The 15,525-nt window shown below is 48.8% G+C and overlaps 1 protein-coding gene across 1 annotated transcript in view; it reads left to right on the forward strand.

Annotated features, from left to right (window-relative positions):
• Nucleotides 1-71: 71 nt before the first annotated feature.
• Nucleotides 72-15,525, forward strand: part of cad (carbamoyl-phosphate synthetase 2, aspartate transcarbamylase, and dihydroorotase) — a 17,710-nt gene continuing 2,256 nt past the window's right edge. Inside the window, exons 1-39 of the mRNA XM_024290968.2 lie at nucleotides 72-469; nucleotides 855-994; nucleotides 1,076-1,205; nucleotides 1,272-1,414; nucleotides 1,602-1,743; nucleotides 1,846-2,017; nucleotides 2,890-3,075; nucleotides 3,146-3,255; nucleotides 4,265-4,407; nucleotides 4,473-4,604; nucleotides 4,675-4,908; nucleotides 4,980-5,201; nucleotides 5,275-5,463; nucleotides 6,299-6,423; nucleotides 6,501-6,634; nucleotides 6,711-6,823; nucleotides 6,930-7,094; nucleotides 7,165-7,250; nucleotides 7,440-7,686; nucleotides 8,402-8,500; nucleotides 8,580-8,804; nucleotides 8,921-9,103; nucleotides 9,184-9,402; nucleotides 9,473-9,640; nucleotides 9,707-9,889; nucleotides 9,969-10,073; nucleotides 10,144-10,392; nucleotides 10,466-10,547; nucleotides 12,051-12,217; nucleotides 12,293-12,457; nucleotides 12,757-12,888; nucleotides 12,960-13,161; nucleotides 13,231-13,421; nucleotides 13,495-13,635; nucleotides 13,705-13,803; nucleotides 13,874-14,015; nucleotides 14,081-14,271; nucleotides 14,340-14,414; nucleotides 14,484-14,696. Coding sequence (XP_024146736.1) covers nucleotides 379-469; nucleotides 855-994; nucleotides 1,076-1,205; nucleotides 1,272-1,414; nucleotides 1,602-1,743; nucleotides 1,846-2,017; nucleotides 2,890-3,075; nucleotides 3,146-3,255; nucleotides 4,265-4,407; nucleotides 4,473-4,604; nucleotides 4,675-4,908; nucleotides 4,980-5,201; nucleotides 5,275-5,463; nucleotides 6,299-6,423; nucleotides 6,501-6,634; nucleotides 6,711-6,823; nucleotides 6,930-7,094; nucleotides 7,165-7,250; nucleotides 7,440-7,686; nucleotides 8,402-8,500; nucleotides 8,580-8,804; nucleotides 8,921-9,103; nucleotides 9,184-9,402; nucleotides 9,473-9,640; nucleotides 9,707-9,889; nucleotides 9,969-10,073; nucleotides 10,144-10,392; nucleotides 10,466-10,547; nucleotides 12,051-12,217; nucleotides 12,293-12,457; nucleotides 12,757-12,888; nucleotides 12,960-13,161; nucleotides 13,231-13,421; nucleotides 13,495-13,635; nucleotides 13,705-13,803; nucleotides 13,874-14,015; nucleotides 14,081-14,271; nucleotides 14,340-14,414; nucleotides 14,484-14,696 — 6,135 coding nt within the window. The 5' untranslated portion in view covers nucleotides 72-378. The remainder of the gene's footprint in view (nucleotides 470-854; nucleotides 995-1,075; nucleotides 1,206-1,271; nucleotides 1,415-1,601; nucleotides 1,744-1,845; nucleotides 2,018-2,889; nucleotides 3,076-3,145; nucleotides 3,256-4,264; nucleotides 4,408-4,472; nucleotides 4,605-4,674; nucleotides 4,909-4,979; nucleotides 5,202-5,274; nucleotides 5,464-6,298; nucleotides 6,424-6,500; nucleotides 6,635-6,710; nucleotides 6,824-6,929; nucleotides 7,095-7,164; nucleotides 7,251-7,439; nucleotides 7,687-8,401; nucleotides 8,501-8,579; nucleotides 8,805-8,920; nucleotides 9,104-9,183; nucleotides 9,403-9,472; nucleotides 9,641-9,706; nucleotides 9,890-9,968; nucleotides 10,074-10,143; nucleotides 10,393-10,465; nucleotides 10,548-12,050; nucleotides 12,218-12,292; nucleotides 12,458-12,756; nucleotides 12,889-12,959; nucleotides 13,162-13,230; nucleotides 13,422-13,494; nucleotides 13,636-13,704; nucleotides 13,804-13,873; nucleotides 14,016-14,080; nucleotides 14,272-14,339; nucleotides 14,415-14,483; nucleotides 14,697-15,525) is intronic.

The raw sequence follows: 15,525 nt of genomic DNA on the forward strand, positions 1-15,525 counted from the left end.
ACAACAAATGTTAAGAATCTAATTTTACTCAAGGACATTTTCGACGACATTTACTTTAATTTGAAAATTTCTACCGGAAATGCGACGGAAAAACGCGTCATCCATTCGGGTTTGAACCGCGAGCCGACTTCCACGCTGCTCGCGGCGCGTGGAACACCTCTTACGCCCCCCGACCGACAAATTGAACAAAGAAATCGATTTAACCCCATTTCCCCTCTTTTACTGTCCGGTCATCTTCCAGAACTCAGCGATCCGCCTCCGGGAGTCCTTCCGGCGGCGACTTTCTCCGCGGTTTTACTCTTTTGTGTCTCACGTGGAGCCCGAAGCCGCGACACCCGCCCTCAGCCGGGACTCCTGTTAGCATTAGCCGAAGAGAAGATGGCACAGACGGCCACTTTGGTGTTGGAGGACGGGACGAGGTTCAGCGGGCGTCTTTTTGGCGCCAACGTGTCGGTGTCTGGAGAAGTTGGTGAGTTTTAGGGAACTTTTTCAGATGTAGCGGGTCATCATGCCCGCACCTGGGGGTTTAAAGCCTTCACACGCGCGTTTCCTTCAGTTTTCCGCTCTTTTGTCCTCAAAGATCACAGTTCAGAGCGATAAGCTGTCACAGTATCCCAAATCCATTTTGAGCTTTTCCAAAGAAAGATAAATGTCATCAGGAGAGTTTGTCAACATGTGAATCCTTCATATGAACCTGTTTACATAAACATGAGAATAATGATTCCTGCACCTGGACACCAGCAGATTGGTTCTCAGCACCTTCATCTGTCCTGTTACCTTCATTTGATGACGTCACGGGACATGTCAGGTGAACGATGACCTCATTAGTTGGCTGTCCATGTTCTGGTGTGCAGTGTTTCAGACCGGCATGGTGGGCTACCCGGAGGCCCTCACCGACCCGTCCTACCGCTGCCAGCTGCTCACGCTCACCTACCCGCTGGTCGGTAACTATGGCGTTCCGGCGGATGAAGACGGAGAGTTCGGACTCAGCCGGGTGAGCTCCGACTTGACTTCGTAAATATTCATGCTCTCGTTTCGAGGCAGGATGGGACATCATATTTTTCCTTCTTCTCAGTGGTTTGAGTCGTATAAGATCCAGGCAGCTGCTCTGATCATCGGAGAGCTGTCGGAGAACCCCAGCCACTGGAGCGCCATCAAGTCTCTGGACGAGTGGCTGAAAGAGCACGGCGTTCCCGGACTGCAAGGTCAGGTGACCTCCGTCTGATAGGAGAGTTTGAGGGTTGGTCTTCAGGAGTCTCTTGGCTCTGCAGGGGTGGACACCCGCCGACTGACCAAGAAGATCCGGGAGAGGGGCACCATGCTGGGGAAGCTGGTTGTGGACGGCACGCCAGAAGACGACGTTCCCTTTGACAATCCGGATGAGAGGAACCTGGTGCAGGAGGTGTCCATGAAGGTGGGACGCTCAAACGTTTGATTCAGTTTGTGTTTTCTAGCGTGTTCTACCTGATTGAGATAGGGCGGGGCCACAGGCTCCATGCTCCGCCCCTGATTAGGATCAGGTAGAACTCCTGAATGAAAACGTTAAACTCTGTTTTTTTTTTCTTCTCACATTTCCTGTTTTCTTCCCGTTTTTACTTCAGGAGCCGAAAGTTTTCAACCCTGAAGGGAGCTTACGGATCACCGCGGTGGACTGCGGCATCAAGTACAACCAGATCCGCTGTCTGGCCCGCAGAGGAGCCCGGGTCACCGTCGTTCCCTGGGACCACCCGCTGGACGTGGACGGTCAGTGACTCCGCCCCTTTACCACGGAGGCGTGACGACAGCAGCGGCTGGTTTTCCTGTAGGGTGTCTGTGAACGCATCGTTTCTGGGTTCTGTCCTCCAGACTTTGACGGCCTGTTCATCAGTAACGGTCCCGGAGACCCGCAGTTCTGCCAGGACACCATCAGCAACATCCGGAAGGTGGTTGGTGCGGATCGGCCCAAGCCGGTGTTTGGGATCTGTCTGGGCCACCAGCTGCTGTCTCTGGTTATCGGAGCAAAGACCTATAAGATGAAGTGAGTGCACCTCGTCCTCCTCGTCCTCCTCCTCGTCCTACACAGGAGAATGTTCATGGGTTGGATGCAGGACTGAACAAACGGCGTCCTCGGAGAGCGGCTTTGCGCTGAGAAAATCCGTTTTTTGCTGAGCTCAGCAGTTTCTGTCTGTGGTTGACACAGGAGGTGCTGTTATGAGAGGAGCTGAATAAACATGGCTCCTCCTCCTGTGGAAGACGGCAGCTTTATCAGCGTCATGGGGGGGTCACAGAGGGAGATCCTGAACGACCTTCAGGTGGTTTTCTGAAGGTCATATCTGGACTGAGAGATCATCACTTATTAGGTAAATGAAGCTTAACATTCTGAGCATTCCTGTATTCAGATGAATCTGGGGAGACGAGTTTGAAAAGGTTTGTATTTGTGACCCTGGGCGGGGCCACAGGCTCCATGCTCCGCCCCATTTTGATGCATCCACAAATAGATCCATGAACTTCTTTGTTTTCCTCGTCTGAGCTGGAATCTGGATCTAAACTGTCGCACCGCTAGCGTTGGGTTGGGGGGGGGCTGTAAGCAGATGGGTGACAGGAAGAGGAGGCGGGGTTACTCATGCCAGTGGTTCTGCAGAAATAAAAACAGAAAAAAGTTTTTGGCTAAAACTGGATCATCACTAGAAACGGGTCAGAAGTGTTTGTTCACACCTCCCGTCACCTGGGGGGTAAATACAGTTATTCTCATTAAAACTAGGCTTTTATTTTGACATTTGAAAGTCCTAAAATTTTTGTATCCTGATCTTTTGACTAAGAGCATAAAATCAGATCAGATGATCGCCGCACTAATGTGGGATTCAAAGCCGGTCGGGACAAACGCTGAGACCAGATTTCTGGGTTCCACAGGTACGGTAACCGTGGTCACAACCAGCCGTGCGTCCACGCCGGAACGGGCCGCTGCTTCATCACCAGCCAGAACCACGGCTTCGCCGTGGACCCGGACACCCTACCGGAGGACTGGGGGGTGCTGTTCACCAACGCCAACGACCACACCAACGAGGGCATCGTGCACCAGACCAAACCCTTCTTCAGGTGAGGGTTTGGACCTCCGGGTCGGTCGACCGCAGACACACGTGACGTCTGAACCGTTCCCTCCCCCCAGCGTTCAGTTCCACCCCGAACACTCGGCCGGACCCACAGACCTGGTCAGCCTGTTCGATGTGTTTCTGCAGACCGTGAAGGACCACAAGGAGGGAAACGCCGGAAAATCCGGTGAGTTTCAAATGTTCTATGATATTATATCGTATGTTTTTGGTCTTTCTACCAAAGACGCATGAGAATCAGTTTTTACTTCCTGAAATGTTCTGCAGTTTAATATTTCAAAGTGAATATAGTTTAGATGATCAGTCAAATATGAAACAATCTTTTTTTATTAGTTTTATTTATTAAAATAATCTAAATGGTAATAAAAAATATTTAAAAAAATAAAACAATTCATTATTTATTTTGTTATTTTTAAACTTTAAGTGAAATACTATAAAAATAAACAGTAACTAAAAATAAATAAAACTATAATATTCTTCATTTTTAATTATTTGTTTATTCAATGAGATTAAAAAATAAATAAAAATAAAATGAAGAATTAAATAATCAAAAATAAAAAATCTGTTTTTTTATTTTATTTTAAAAATATAATTAAATGGAAAATTAAAAAATAGCATGAAGACAAATAAACCTTTATTTACTTATTTTTTTATTAAATGAACTAAAGAAAATAAAAATAGCATAAAACAAAGTGTATTTTTTCATTGATTAAAAAGGGAATGTAAAAAATAAAACGATTGTTTATTTTTTTCAATGAAAAAAAAAGATAAAAAGTAAAATTAAAAATTAAGTTATTAACAATAAATATATAAAAATAATAAAATATATTTCTATTTTTTTATTGAATAAAATAAATAATACAAACTTTTTTTCTAATTAGTGTTTTAATTTCAATAAAATACGAAATAATACATTAACAATAAAATCAAAACAATCCTTTTTTATTTATTTATTTTTTTAATTCATCTTCCTGACCGCTTCTTCCCTTTCGGGGTCGCGGGGGTGCTGGAGCCTAACCCGTCTACTGATGGGCGAAGGCGGGGTTCACCTGGACAGGTCTCCAGTCTGTCTCAGGACTGTGTTTTTATTTAATGAAATAAAAAATTAACATTTAAAATAGTAAATAAATATAAATAAAATAGTCTTTAAGAAACTCTTCAAACATTTCTGTCTCCAGTGAAGCAGCGTCTGATGGACCACCTCACATACCCCGGTTCCCTAAACCCCAAGGATGTGATCCGACCCAAGAAGGTTCTGATCCTGGGTTCTGGCGGCCTGTCCATCGGTCAGGCGGGCGAGTTCGACTACTCTGGATCTCAGGTTAGTGACGGAGAGTTCTCTTGGAAAGAGTTTCTGTAGTTAAACGTTCCTGCTGTTCCTCTCAGGCCATCAAAGCCCTGAAGGAGGAGAACATCCAGACGGTTCTGATCAACCCAAACATCGCCACGGTGCAGACCTCTAAGGGTCTGGCCGACAAAGTCTACTTCCTCCCCATCACGGCGGAGTACGTGACTCAGGTCTGTGCTCCTGGTTTTTTGTTTGAATGCCGGTTCTTCACTCTGATGCTGAAGCGCCTTCTGTGATCAGGTGATCAAGAACGAGCGGCCCGACGGCGTCCTGCTCACCTTTGGGGGTCAGACGGCGCTCAACTGTGGCGTGGACCTGACCAGGCTGGGCGTGCTGGAGAAGTACCAGGTCCGGGTTCTGGGGACGCCCGTGGCCTCCATCGAGATGACGGAGGACAGGAAGGTCTTCGTGGAGAAGATGGAGGAGATCAACGAGCACGTGGCGCCCAGCGAGGCCGCTCTGTCCGTGGAGCAGGTGACGGCGCGCTTACCTGTTGGGTTTTTCCCGTTTGGTTTTTCCCGCCTTCATCCCGGTTCTCCTTGTAGGCCGTAGCGGCTGCTGAGCGTCTGGGCTACCCGGTTCTGGTCCGCTCGGCGTTTGCTCTGGGAGGTCTGGGTTCTGGTTTCGCCAACACCCGGGAGGAGCTGGTGTCTCTGGTGACGGCGGCCTTCGCCCACACCTCCCAAGTCCTGGTGGACAAGTCGCTGAAAGGCTGGAAGGAGATCGAGTACGAGGTCGTCCGGGACGCCTACGACAACTGCGTGACCGTGAGTGTGAGGGCGAGTCGCGGTCCTGGTTCTGCTCGTCCGGGTCTCACCGGAGCGCTGCGGTTCTGTGCAGGTGTGTAACATGGAGAACATCGACCCACTGGGCATCCACACCGGGGAGTCCATCGTGGTGGCGCCCAGTCAGACGCTCAACGACCACGAGTACAACATGCTGAGGAACACCGCCATCAAGGTCATCCGGCACCTCGGCATTGTGGGAGAATGCAACATCCAGTACGCCCTGAACCCCGAATCGGATCAGGTACGTCCACCCCTTCAGAATAAAATAAAATACAACAATAAAAGCAGTAATGAAAACATAACTAATAATGGAACAATCATTTATTTATTTAATTAAAACATACAAAAAGTTTAAAAATGTGTTTATGAAATTATAATAATAGTGAAAATAAAATGATGAGATAAAAATAGTAATTAAACACAAACACAATAATCCTGTGGACACTCCAAACAGACTGAAAACGTTTTTTTAATTTTCTGTTTTGACCAAATTAGAATCTGATGGTAAAAACATGAAAACTAAGACAATTTGTAAAAAATGATCAGATTATTTCAATCCAATTCATTTCTGCTGAGACAAATAAAAAATAGGAGTAAAAAAATAAAACAATCCTTTATTTATTTTATTTATTAAAATAATAAATGAAGCAATCCTATATTTATTCATTTCTGTCGTTTTTGTAAAACATATTTTTATTTATTGATTTAATCCCTTTTCCCTTAGCAGCCGTCTGTGTTTAACTCTCATTAAAAAGAGAAGATCAATATTCTCATTTCTTTGGATCCATTTGTAGGTCGTTTGAGTTCAGACAAACCAATAGTCACTTGCTGTCAGTTTTTGATCCCAGAAGTCAGAATATGTGTCGCTAACTTTACTGAACTGTTTTTCTGCTGCATAAAACTGAATCAATATTGAGATTTGTTCATGATATACAGACTTCTAGTGGAACATTTATTTGTAATAATAAGCTTAAGATGTATAGATCTGATGATGAGAATGGGGATCAAATAAATGATTCCGTGATGGACATTCCGATCAGGGCGTCTCTCACCTGTCACCTGTTCTCCCGCCGCAGTACTACATCATCGAGGTGAACGCGCGGCTGTCCCGCAGCTCCGCCTTGGCCAGTAAAGCCACCGGTTATCCTTTGGCCTACGTAGCAGCAAAGCTGGGTCTGGGGATCCCGCTGCCACAGCTCAAGTACGTCAGGCGATGGATCCACTCCGGATCTGTTCTGTACAGACTGGATTTCTGATTCAGAACCACTGTTTCTGCAGGAACTCTGTCACCAACTCCACCACGGCCAACTTTGAGCCCAGTCTGGACTACTGTGTGGTGAAGGTTCCTCGCTGGGACCTCAGCAAGTTCCTGCGGGTCTCCACCAAGATCGGCAGCTCCATGAAGAGTGTGGGTAAGGAGAACGGGAGGAGCAGGCGCTCTGAATGGTTTCTGTCGGTCTGAACCGCCGCGCTCCGTCTGTCCGGCAGGGGAGGTGATGGCCATCGGCCGCTGCTTCGAGGAGGCCTTCCAGAAAGCTCTGAGGATGGTGGATGAGAACTGCGTGGGCTTCGATCACACCATCAAGCCGGTCTCTGCAAAGGTTTGGACCACGTTCTTACAATGAACCAGCTTACGTCACCAGAAAACGGTTTCCTGAGACGGTTGTTGGCTGTCGGTGACGCCGTCTTCTCCGCCTCGTCCTCCAGGAGCTGCAGACGCCCACAGACAAGCGCATCTTCGTGCTGGCGGCGGCGTTCAAAGCGGGCTACACGGTGGAGCAGCTGTACCAGCTCACCAAGATCGACCGCTGGTTCCTGCACAAGATGAAGAACATCTCCGACCACGAGCGACTGCTGGAGACCTACAACCAGGTCAGGCTCTTGTGCGGCTCCAGAGGGAGCGGGGGCCGCTTTCTCATGTTTGGTGGCGTTATCTGTCCAGGACGAGAGCACCATGCCGCCGGCGGTGATGCTCAAGGCCAAGCAGCTGGGCTTCTCCGACAAGCAGATAGCGCAGGCCGTGCAGAGGTGGGAACGCTGCTGAACGTTCACAGGGTTGCTTTGGTCAGAGGTCAGCCTCGGGGTCAGCCGGCGTCCTGCTGGTTCTCCAGAAATCCTGCTGATGAGGAGCGTTGATGGAGGGCGTGCAGGACGCCGGCCCTCCAGATTGAAGCTATGGACATCTGCTGATCCGACACGTGTCTGCTCGCCCCGCAGCACCGAGCTGGCGGTCAGGAAGATGCGGCGCGACTGGTCCATCCTTCCCGTGGTCAAGCAGATCGACACGGTGGCGGCGGAGTGGCCCGCCCACACCAACTACCTGTACCTGACCTACCACGGCACGGACAACGACTTGAGCTTCCAGGAGCAGCACGTCATGGTGATCGGCTCGGGGGTGTACCGCATCGGCAGCAGCGTGGAGTTCGACTGGTGCGCCGTCGGCTGCATCACCAAGCTCCGCAAGGTGAGGCTGTCTGATGATCTCGACAGGGTTCCCGCGGCGTCTTAAGGTCTTAAAAACATCGAATTCACAAATTTGGAAATACCTTTGAAAGTCTTGAATTTTGGTGTCTGAGCCTTAAAAATGTACTGCTTGAAACTTTTCCGTCTCACTTTTCATGTCAAAAATGTAAAATTTTCAACTAAGATTCTTTTGATGAAATGATGTAAACAAACATCAAAACCAGTTGTTATGCACCAAAACGCTAAATGCCCACCGGCGGTTTGAAGACAGAAACGTAGATGAAGAGCTCTAAAGCATCACGGCACAGACCGCAAACATGATCAGAAATTGGGAATAAATTAATAAAATGGGAACTTTTGAGATGTATGGCCTTAAAAATGTCTTTAAAAGTCTTAAATTTAACTTGAAGAAACTCTGAGATCAGGTGAATTCAAACTAAAAGCTCATTTTCTGGCCTGTTTTTACAGATCGTCATATAAAAGGTACTTAGTAATAATTGCGATTAATCACACTTTTGTGTTGTTATTATTCTAAAATATTTTTTATCGATTTACAGCACTAATTAAAAATAAACGTTCCAAATGTACAGTTTGTGATTGTAGTTAATAAGTAGTCAACAAACACTGTGACTAAAAGACAAAAATATCGCGATTAATCACGATTCATTTTTTCCCAGGTTTGCGATTAATTACATTTTTTAACGGATCGTTTGCAGATGGGTTTCAAGACCATCATGGTCAACTACAACCCGGAGACGGTCAGCACGGACTACGACATGTGTGACCGCCTCTATTTCGACGAGATCTCCTTTGAGGTGAGAGATCCGTCCTGCTGAGGCTCGACCTTCAAGATGGCGTTTGGAAACGGTAACCGTGTTCCCTCGACGCTCTCAGGTGGTGATGGACATCTACGAGCGGGAGAACCCAGAGGGGGTCATCCTGTCCATGGGGGGGCAGCTGCCCAACAACATCGCCATGGCTCTTCACCGCCAGCAGTGTCGGATCTTAGGAACGTCTCCGGAGTGCATCGACGGCGCCGAGAACCGCTTCAAGTTCTCCAGGATGCTGGACACCATTGGCATCAGCCAGCCGCAGTGGAAGGAGCTGTCCGACACCGAGGTACGCCGTCTGAGAGTGTTCTACGTGAGCTGATGCTCAGAACGCCATTCAGAACGCCGTCTGTGAGGCTGTTCTACGTGAGCTGATGCTCAGAACGCCGTTTGCTCGCCCTGCAGTCGGCGGTGAAGTTCTGCGAGATGGTCGGGTACCCCTGCCTGGTCCGACCCTCCTACGTCCTCAGCGGAGCGGCCATGAACGTGGCGTATGGCGACGGCGACCTGGAGAAATACCTGACCAACGCTGTGGCCGTGTCCAAAGAACACCCCGTGGTCATCTCCAAGTTCATCCAGGAGGCCAAGGTCAGGATGCTCCTCCCCTTCTTGCCTTTACCTCTCTGCCACGCCAGAGGCATTTACCAGACCTGCCGTTTGTCTTACAGGAGATAGACGTCGACGCCATCGCCTGTGACGGCGTGGTGGTGGCTATCGCCATTTCTGAGCACGTGGAGAACGCCGGCGTGCACTCGGGCGATGCCACTCTGGTGACGCCGCCGCAGGACCTCAACCAGAAAACCATCGAGAGGATCATGATGATCGTGCACGCCATCGGGCAGGAGCTGCAGGTCACCGGACCCTTCAACCTGCAGCTGATCGCCAAGGTAATGGTTGGTGGAGGAGCGTCTGTACCTTTGGCTCCCGCCGGATTCACCTTCAGGTTTCTCCTCCCAGGACGACCAGCTGAAGGTGATCGAATGCAACGTCAGAGTTTCCCGCTCTTTCCCGTTCGTGTCCAAGACGCTGGGGGTGGATTTGGTTGACGTGGCGACGCAGGCCATCATGGGGGAGGAGGTGGAGCCGGTGGGCCTGATGAGAGGAAAGGGGATTGTGGGAGTGAAGGTAGGAGGAGTAAAGATGGTAGCGGTCCGGAGTGTCCTCCTGGTTCTGACCCGTCCTCCTCTCTAGGTTCCTCAGTTCTCCTTCTCCCGGCTGGCCAGAGCCGACGTGGTGCTCGGCGTGGAGATGACCAGCACCGGGGAGGTGGCGTGTTTCGGGGAGAACCGCTACGAAGCTTACCTGAAGGCCATGCTGTCCACCGGCTTCAAGATCCCCAAGAAGAACATCCTTCTGTCCATCGGCAGCTATAAGGTACGGCGGGACGTCCCGGGCCGGGTTTCCAGTTTTGGTCGGATCAGAACATGTTTGAGTTTCGTTTCTGGTTCTGCAGAACAAGAACGAGCTGCTGTCGACGGTGCAGACTCTGGAGGAGCTGGGCTACGACCTGTACGCCAGCCTGGGGACGGCGGACTTCTACACGGAACACGGAGTCAAGGTCGGTCTTTAGAGCAATCGGACCGGAACCGGTCTGGAGACGATTCTGACGCAGGGTTGTTTCCGCTCAGATTACGGCGGTGGATTGGCCGTTTGAGGAGGACGAGGTGGACGAGGGCCCCACCAGGGAGAAGCAGCGCAGCATCATGAACTACCTGGAGGAGAACCACTTCGACCTGGTCATCAACCTGTCCATGAGGAACAGCGGCGGCCGCCGGCTCTCCTCCTTCGTCACCAAAGGCTACCGGACCAGGCGCATGGCGGTCGACTTCTCCGTTCCCCTCATCATCGACATCAAATGCACCAAGCTCTTCGTGCAGGTACGGCGCCGTGGTGTGGGCGGAGAATCGCCCAGCAGGCTGTCTGAGTAACGTGGGGGGGGTCTCCTCGCAGGCGCTGCGTCAGATCGGACGTGCTCCTCCGGTGAAAACGCACATCGACAGCGTGGCGTCACAGACGCTGGTCCGTCTGCCGGGTGAGTCCAGCTCAATGCAGAAGAGGGCGGAGCTTCTTTCCTGATGCACAGGCTGGGTATCGATAACTACTAAGAGTTATTTGAAGACGATTTTTTTCGATTCTCTCTACTCAATTCAATTTAATTCAATTTAGAGTTTACACATGTAGACACATTTGTTTAGAAATACATTAATAATCTACCATATGTTTTTAATATATTTATATTAATGTGATCCAAGTTACAGACTGTACAGTGAATCCTGAGATTGATATTGACACAAAGTGTTTCATGGACTCTCAAACAGAGAAGCTGATTGTTCTGCTTCTCCTGGACGACGTTTCCGTTTGGCCACTAGGTGGCGATCGCGCTATAGCATTACAACTTATTCTAGAAGAAGAAGAAATGAGCAAAAAAAAAAAAAAATGTTTTAAACCACAAATATGGGGTCAAATTGAGATCAGCTTAAAGTGAATGAAAACCCAGACTGTAAATTTGAAAAAAAACAGGAAATTTGAAACTAAATTGTAAATTAAAAATATTTTTCTAATTTATGTTCTTTTTTTTCAAATCTAAAATTTTGTTTTCAAATTTTAAATGTTTTTTAATGTACAATTTCATATTAATTTTTTTTGTATTTTCTTTTTTCAATTTTTCTTTTTCTTGTATTTAAACTTTTGTTCTCAAATTTTGAATTTTGTTTTCAAATTTACATTTTTTAATATAAATTTTCAAAAAAAAGTTGTTTCTTCACTTTTTTTTAAAATTATATATATATATATGTATATATATTTAATTTACAATACTTTAATTGCACAATTTAATTTCCAAATTTTAATTATTTTTGTTAATTGTATTTTCTATTTTTAATAAAATATTTCTTTCTTTTTTCAAAATTTTTTTTCTAATTTTTTTAATTTTATTTACAATTTTGTTTTCGTTATTTTCAAATTTACAATTTTGTTTTGAATTTCTTTCAAAAGTGCAAAAAAGAAATTTCTCAAATATACAATTTGTAGTTATTTTTAGCTATTTCATTCACTTTAAGCTGATCCTAAATTGGCCTCATACCAAAGTAATTCCTTTAAAAAATATTTTCTTTAGAGGAAGAGTTTGTAAAATTCTTGGATTTGAGTTTATAAAGATGTTCATTTAGGCAGAATGTATATTTAGGTCGACAGGGCGTTAGCATTAGCTGTCCTATGGGAAATCCTATTATCTGTTAGCATCAAGCTAGCAGACTTTAGCTCTATGCGATCTCTATCTTTAGCGATTATTGATCTTTTAATCTTAGATTGATACAGATTGGTTTTATCCCCTCAAGAAGTTTATCAGTCGTGTTGTTTTCTAGAATTCTTGCAGAAATATCTCAGCTGTTGGACCTAAAATAAATGTGTCCACCTCCAAAGTTGATCTGTCCTCATCACATGTCGGATTTAATCCACTTTCTCCAATTATTTACATCAGAACTGACGTGTTGATCCGTCTGAACCCCAACGTCGGTGACATGTTTCTCCACGCCAGGTCTGATCGACGTCCACGTTCACCTCCGTGAGCCGGGCGCCACCCACAAGGAGGACTTCTCCTCGGGCACGGCGGCCGCTCTGGCTGGAGGCGTGACCCTGGTGTGCGCCATGCCCAACACCAACCCCGCCATCGTCGATGCGGCCACGCTGGCCACGGCGCAGAAGGTGCGTTCAGGTGTGTTCCGTTATTATGTCCGCCTGACGGTCGTGTGAAACGTGTGTCCTCTGTTTGGGCGTCAGCTGGCCAAAGCGGGCTGCCGCTGTGACTACGCCCTGTATGTGGGCGCCGCTTCAGACAACGCCGCCATCCTGCCCGCCGTCTCCAGCCAGACGGCCGGCCTGAAGATGTACCTGAACGACACCTACTCCACCCTGAAGATGGACAACGTCTCCCTGTGGATGGAGGTCGGTCAGGCTCTGATTTTAGGAGAAACTTTGTTTTTTGTTGTAGAAACTGTAAAGTTTTCTTTGTTGAACGAACAAAGTTTCCGTTTGGATTCATAACAGATTTAAACGGATCTCTGCCCATTAAAATGTTCTAGAAATGTCCATAAAGTGAAGCTCTGAAGTTTGATCCAAAACGGCTGAATCCCTCTGAGGTTGTTGGAGCCTATCCCAACCCTCTGGGGGTTCTGTTGTCATGACGACAAACATCTGGGTTGCCGGTGAGAACCCGGATCAGAACCTTCGTCTCTGTCTTGAAGCACTTTGAGAAGTGGCCGAAGCAGATGCCCATCGTGGCGCACGCGGAGAAGCAGACGGTCGCCGCCATCCTGATGGTGGCGCAGCTCTACCAGCGGCCGGTGCACATCTGCCACGTGGCACGGAAGGAGGAGGTGAGGAGATCCGTGTGAACCCCTCGAGGGAATATTCGATCAGGATTAATCTGGATTGATCCGTGCGTCAGATCCTGCTGATCCGAGCGGCGAAGCAGCGCGGCGTCCAGGTGACGTGCGAGGTGGCGCCGCACCACCTCTTCCTGTGCGAGGATAACGTGTCGGCGATGGGGGAGGGGCGGGCGCAGGTGCGCCCCATGCTGGGGGCGCGCGAGGACATGGAGGCGCTGTGGGAGAACCTGGACATCATCGACTGCTTCGCCACGGACCACGGTGAGTGACGGCGCTCTGGCGGCGTCCGCAGAGCTTCGCCGCGCTCAGCCCCCTGTGGTTTGTCCGCAGCGCCTCACTCTGTGGAGGAGAAGAGCGGCGAGCGCCCCCCTCCCGGATACCCCGGCCTGGAGACCATGCTGCCGCTGCTGCTGACCGCCGTCAGCGACGGCCGGCTGACGCTGGACGACATCGTGCTCCGCCTCTACGACAATCCACGCAAGATTTTCAACCTGCCGGTCCAGGAGAACACCTACGTGGAGGTACGCCAGCGTGGGCGGAGCCGGCTCCGTCTCACTGCCGACCCAGAATCCTCCAATCCGGTCTGTGTTGCAGGTGGACCTGGAGCAGGAGTGGGTCATCCCTCCGGCCATGCAGTTCACCAAGTCCAAGTGGACGCCGTTCCAGGGCGTGAAGGTGAAGGGGAAGGTGCTGCGCGTGGTGCTGCGGGGGGAGGTGGCTTACATCGACGGACAGGTGAGCACGCTCAGGTGTTTTTACAGAGCTGGTGTGGATGGATCGGAATAACGCCATTCTCTCCTGCAGGTTCTGGTTCCTCCGGGTTACGGTGAGGACGTGAAGACCTGGCCGTCCGCCGCCGTCCACCCATCGGAGCCGCAGAAAGAACCGCCGCTGGAGCTGAAGGTGAAGGTCGCGGCAGTACCGCCGACCCGCATCACTCACACTGGTTTCACGCTCTGTCTTCCTCCGCCAGACTCCGGAGCGCCTGCGCCACACCCCCCCACGAGAAGGCACGGTCCGGACCCGAGCGGCGAGCCCACGCCGCGCCGCAGCAGAACCGCGCTTCCTGCTGCAGCCGCGGATCCACCGCTCCTCCGATCCCGGCCTGGCTCCCGGTACTCCAACTCCCAGAATCCTCTGCAGCTCTTCCTGGACGGTTCTTACATTCTGGTTTTTACAGAAATGGCGGCGCCGCCCGCCACTGCTGGAGACGGCTACAGCCACCCCCCTCCTCTGTCCCGGCTGCTCTCCCCGCAGTCCGTGCCCGGACACTCACCTGCAGCTCAGGTGTCCCACCTGCAGATGTCTCCGCTGCTCCACCCCCTGGTGGGCCAGCACATCCTGTCAGTCAGGCAGTTCAGCAAGGAGCAGGTAGGCTCACCTGCTGCACGGCCACGCCCCGACGAGGAGCTCCTCTGACGCCACGCTTCTCCTTCCAGATCTCACACCTGTTCAACGTGGCTCACTCGTTTCGTCTGATGGTCCAGAAGGAGAAGAGTCTGGAAATCCTGAAGGTATGGTGAAGGTTCTGTGGTTGGTTCTGGTCTGGGAGCAGCACGGGTCAGCGTGGGTCTCCTCCTCAGGGTAAGGTCATGGCCTCCATGTTCTACGAGGTCAGCACGCGCACCAGCAGCTCCTTCGCCGCGGCGATGCAGCGGCTGGGCGGCTCCGTCCTCCACTTCAGCGAGTCCACGTCCTCCACGCAGAAGGGCGAGTCTCTGGCCGACTCGGTGCAGACCATGAGCTGCTACGCCGACGTGCTGGTGCTGCGTCACCCGACGCCCGGAGCCGTGGAGGTGCGTCACATCCATCCGTAGATTCGGTGATGTAACACGATCTGGATTTAAAACCTTTTAACCCCGAAGCTTCAAGGTTTATGTCCTTTGATTTACTGTAACTTTTAAAGCGTTAAAACGAAAACTCCAGTAGATTGTGAAGGAAGTTATTATGTTAAAGCTTGAAAAGTTTCAGGACGTTAAAGATTTTGTGCTTAAGCGTCACCAGTGATGCCTCAGGGGTTAAAGGGTTAACCGTCTGGAACCTAAATCTCCATTTTTGTCAACATTTCTATTGACATCTGTTTTTTTTAATTTGAAGACAGTTTTGTTGTTTACCTGGTATTGTTTAAATAGCTCCTAGTATCCAGAATAATATCCAGAGTTGAATCGATTCAATTTTAGGTTTGCACATTTGTACACGTTTGTTTAGAAATACATAAATAATTTACTATATTTTTTTAATGTATTTTTATTAATCTGATCCAGTTCACATACATTAAAATGTATCAGTATAATAATAGCAAGATTGTTAATATCATCCAGTGTTTCATGGATTCTCAGAGAAGCTCCGATTGTTCTGCTTCTCCTGGAGGACGTTTCAGTTTGTCCACTAGGTGGCGATCGCGCTATAGCATTACACCTTATTCCAGAGTAAGAGGAAATGAGCAAAAAAAGTAATTGTTTTAGACCACAAATGGTTGGTTCTTTTTTTTCAAAGATGTTTTTCAAACTAAATTGTTTTTAACTTAGAATTATTTTAAGTTCTCCGTTTCATTTTCAATTTTTATTTTAAAATTTACATTTCTTTTTTTTCAAATTTAAAAATTTATTTTTTAATTTTCAATTT

The sequence above is a fragment of the Oryzias melastigma genome, linkage group LG24, assembly GCF_002922805.2.
Source record: "Oryzias melastigma strain HK-1 linkage group LG24, ASM292280v2, whole genome shotgun sequence".
In the NCBI taxonomy this organism is placed as follows: Eukaryota; Metazoa; Chordata; class Actinopteri; order Beloniformes; family Adrianichthyidae; genus Oryzias; species Oryzias melastigma.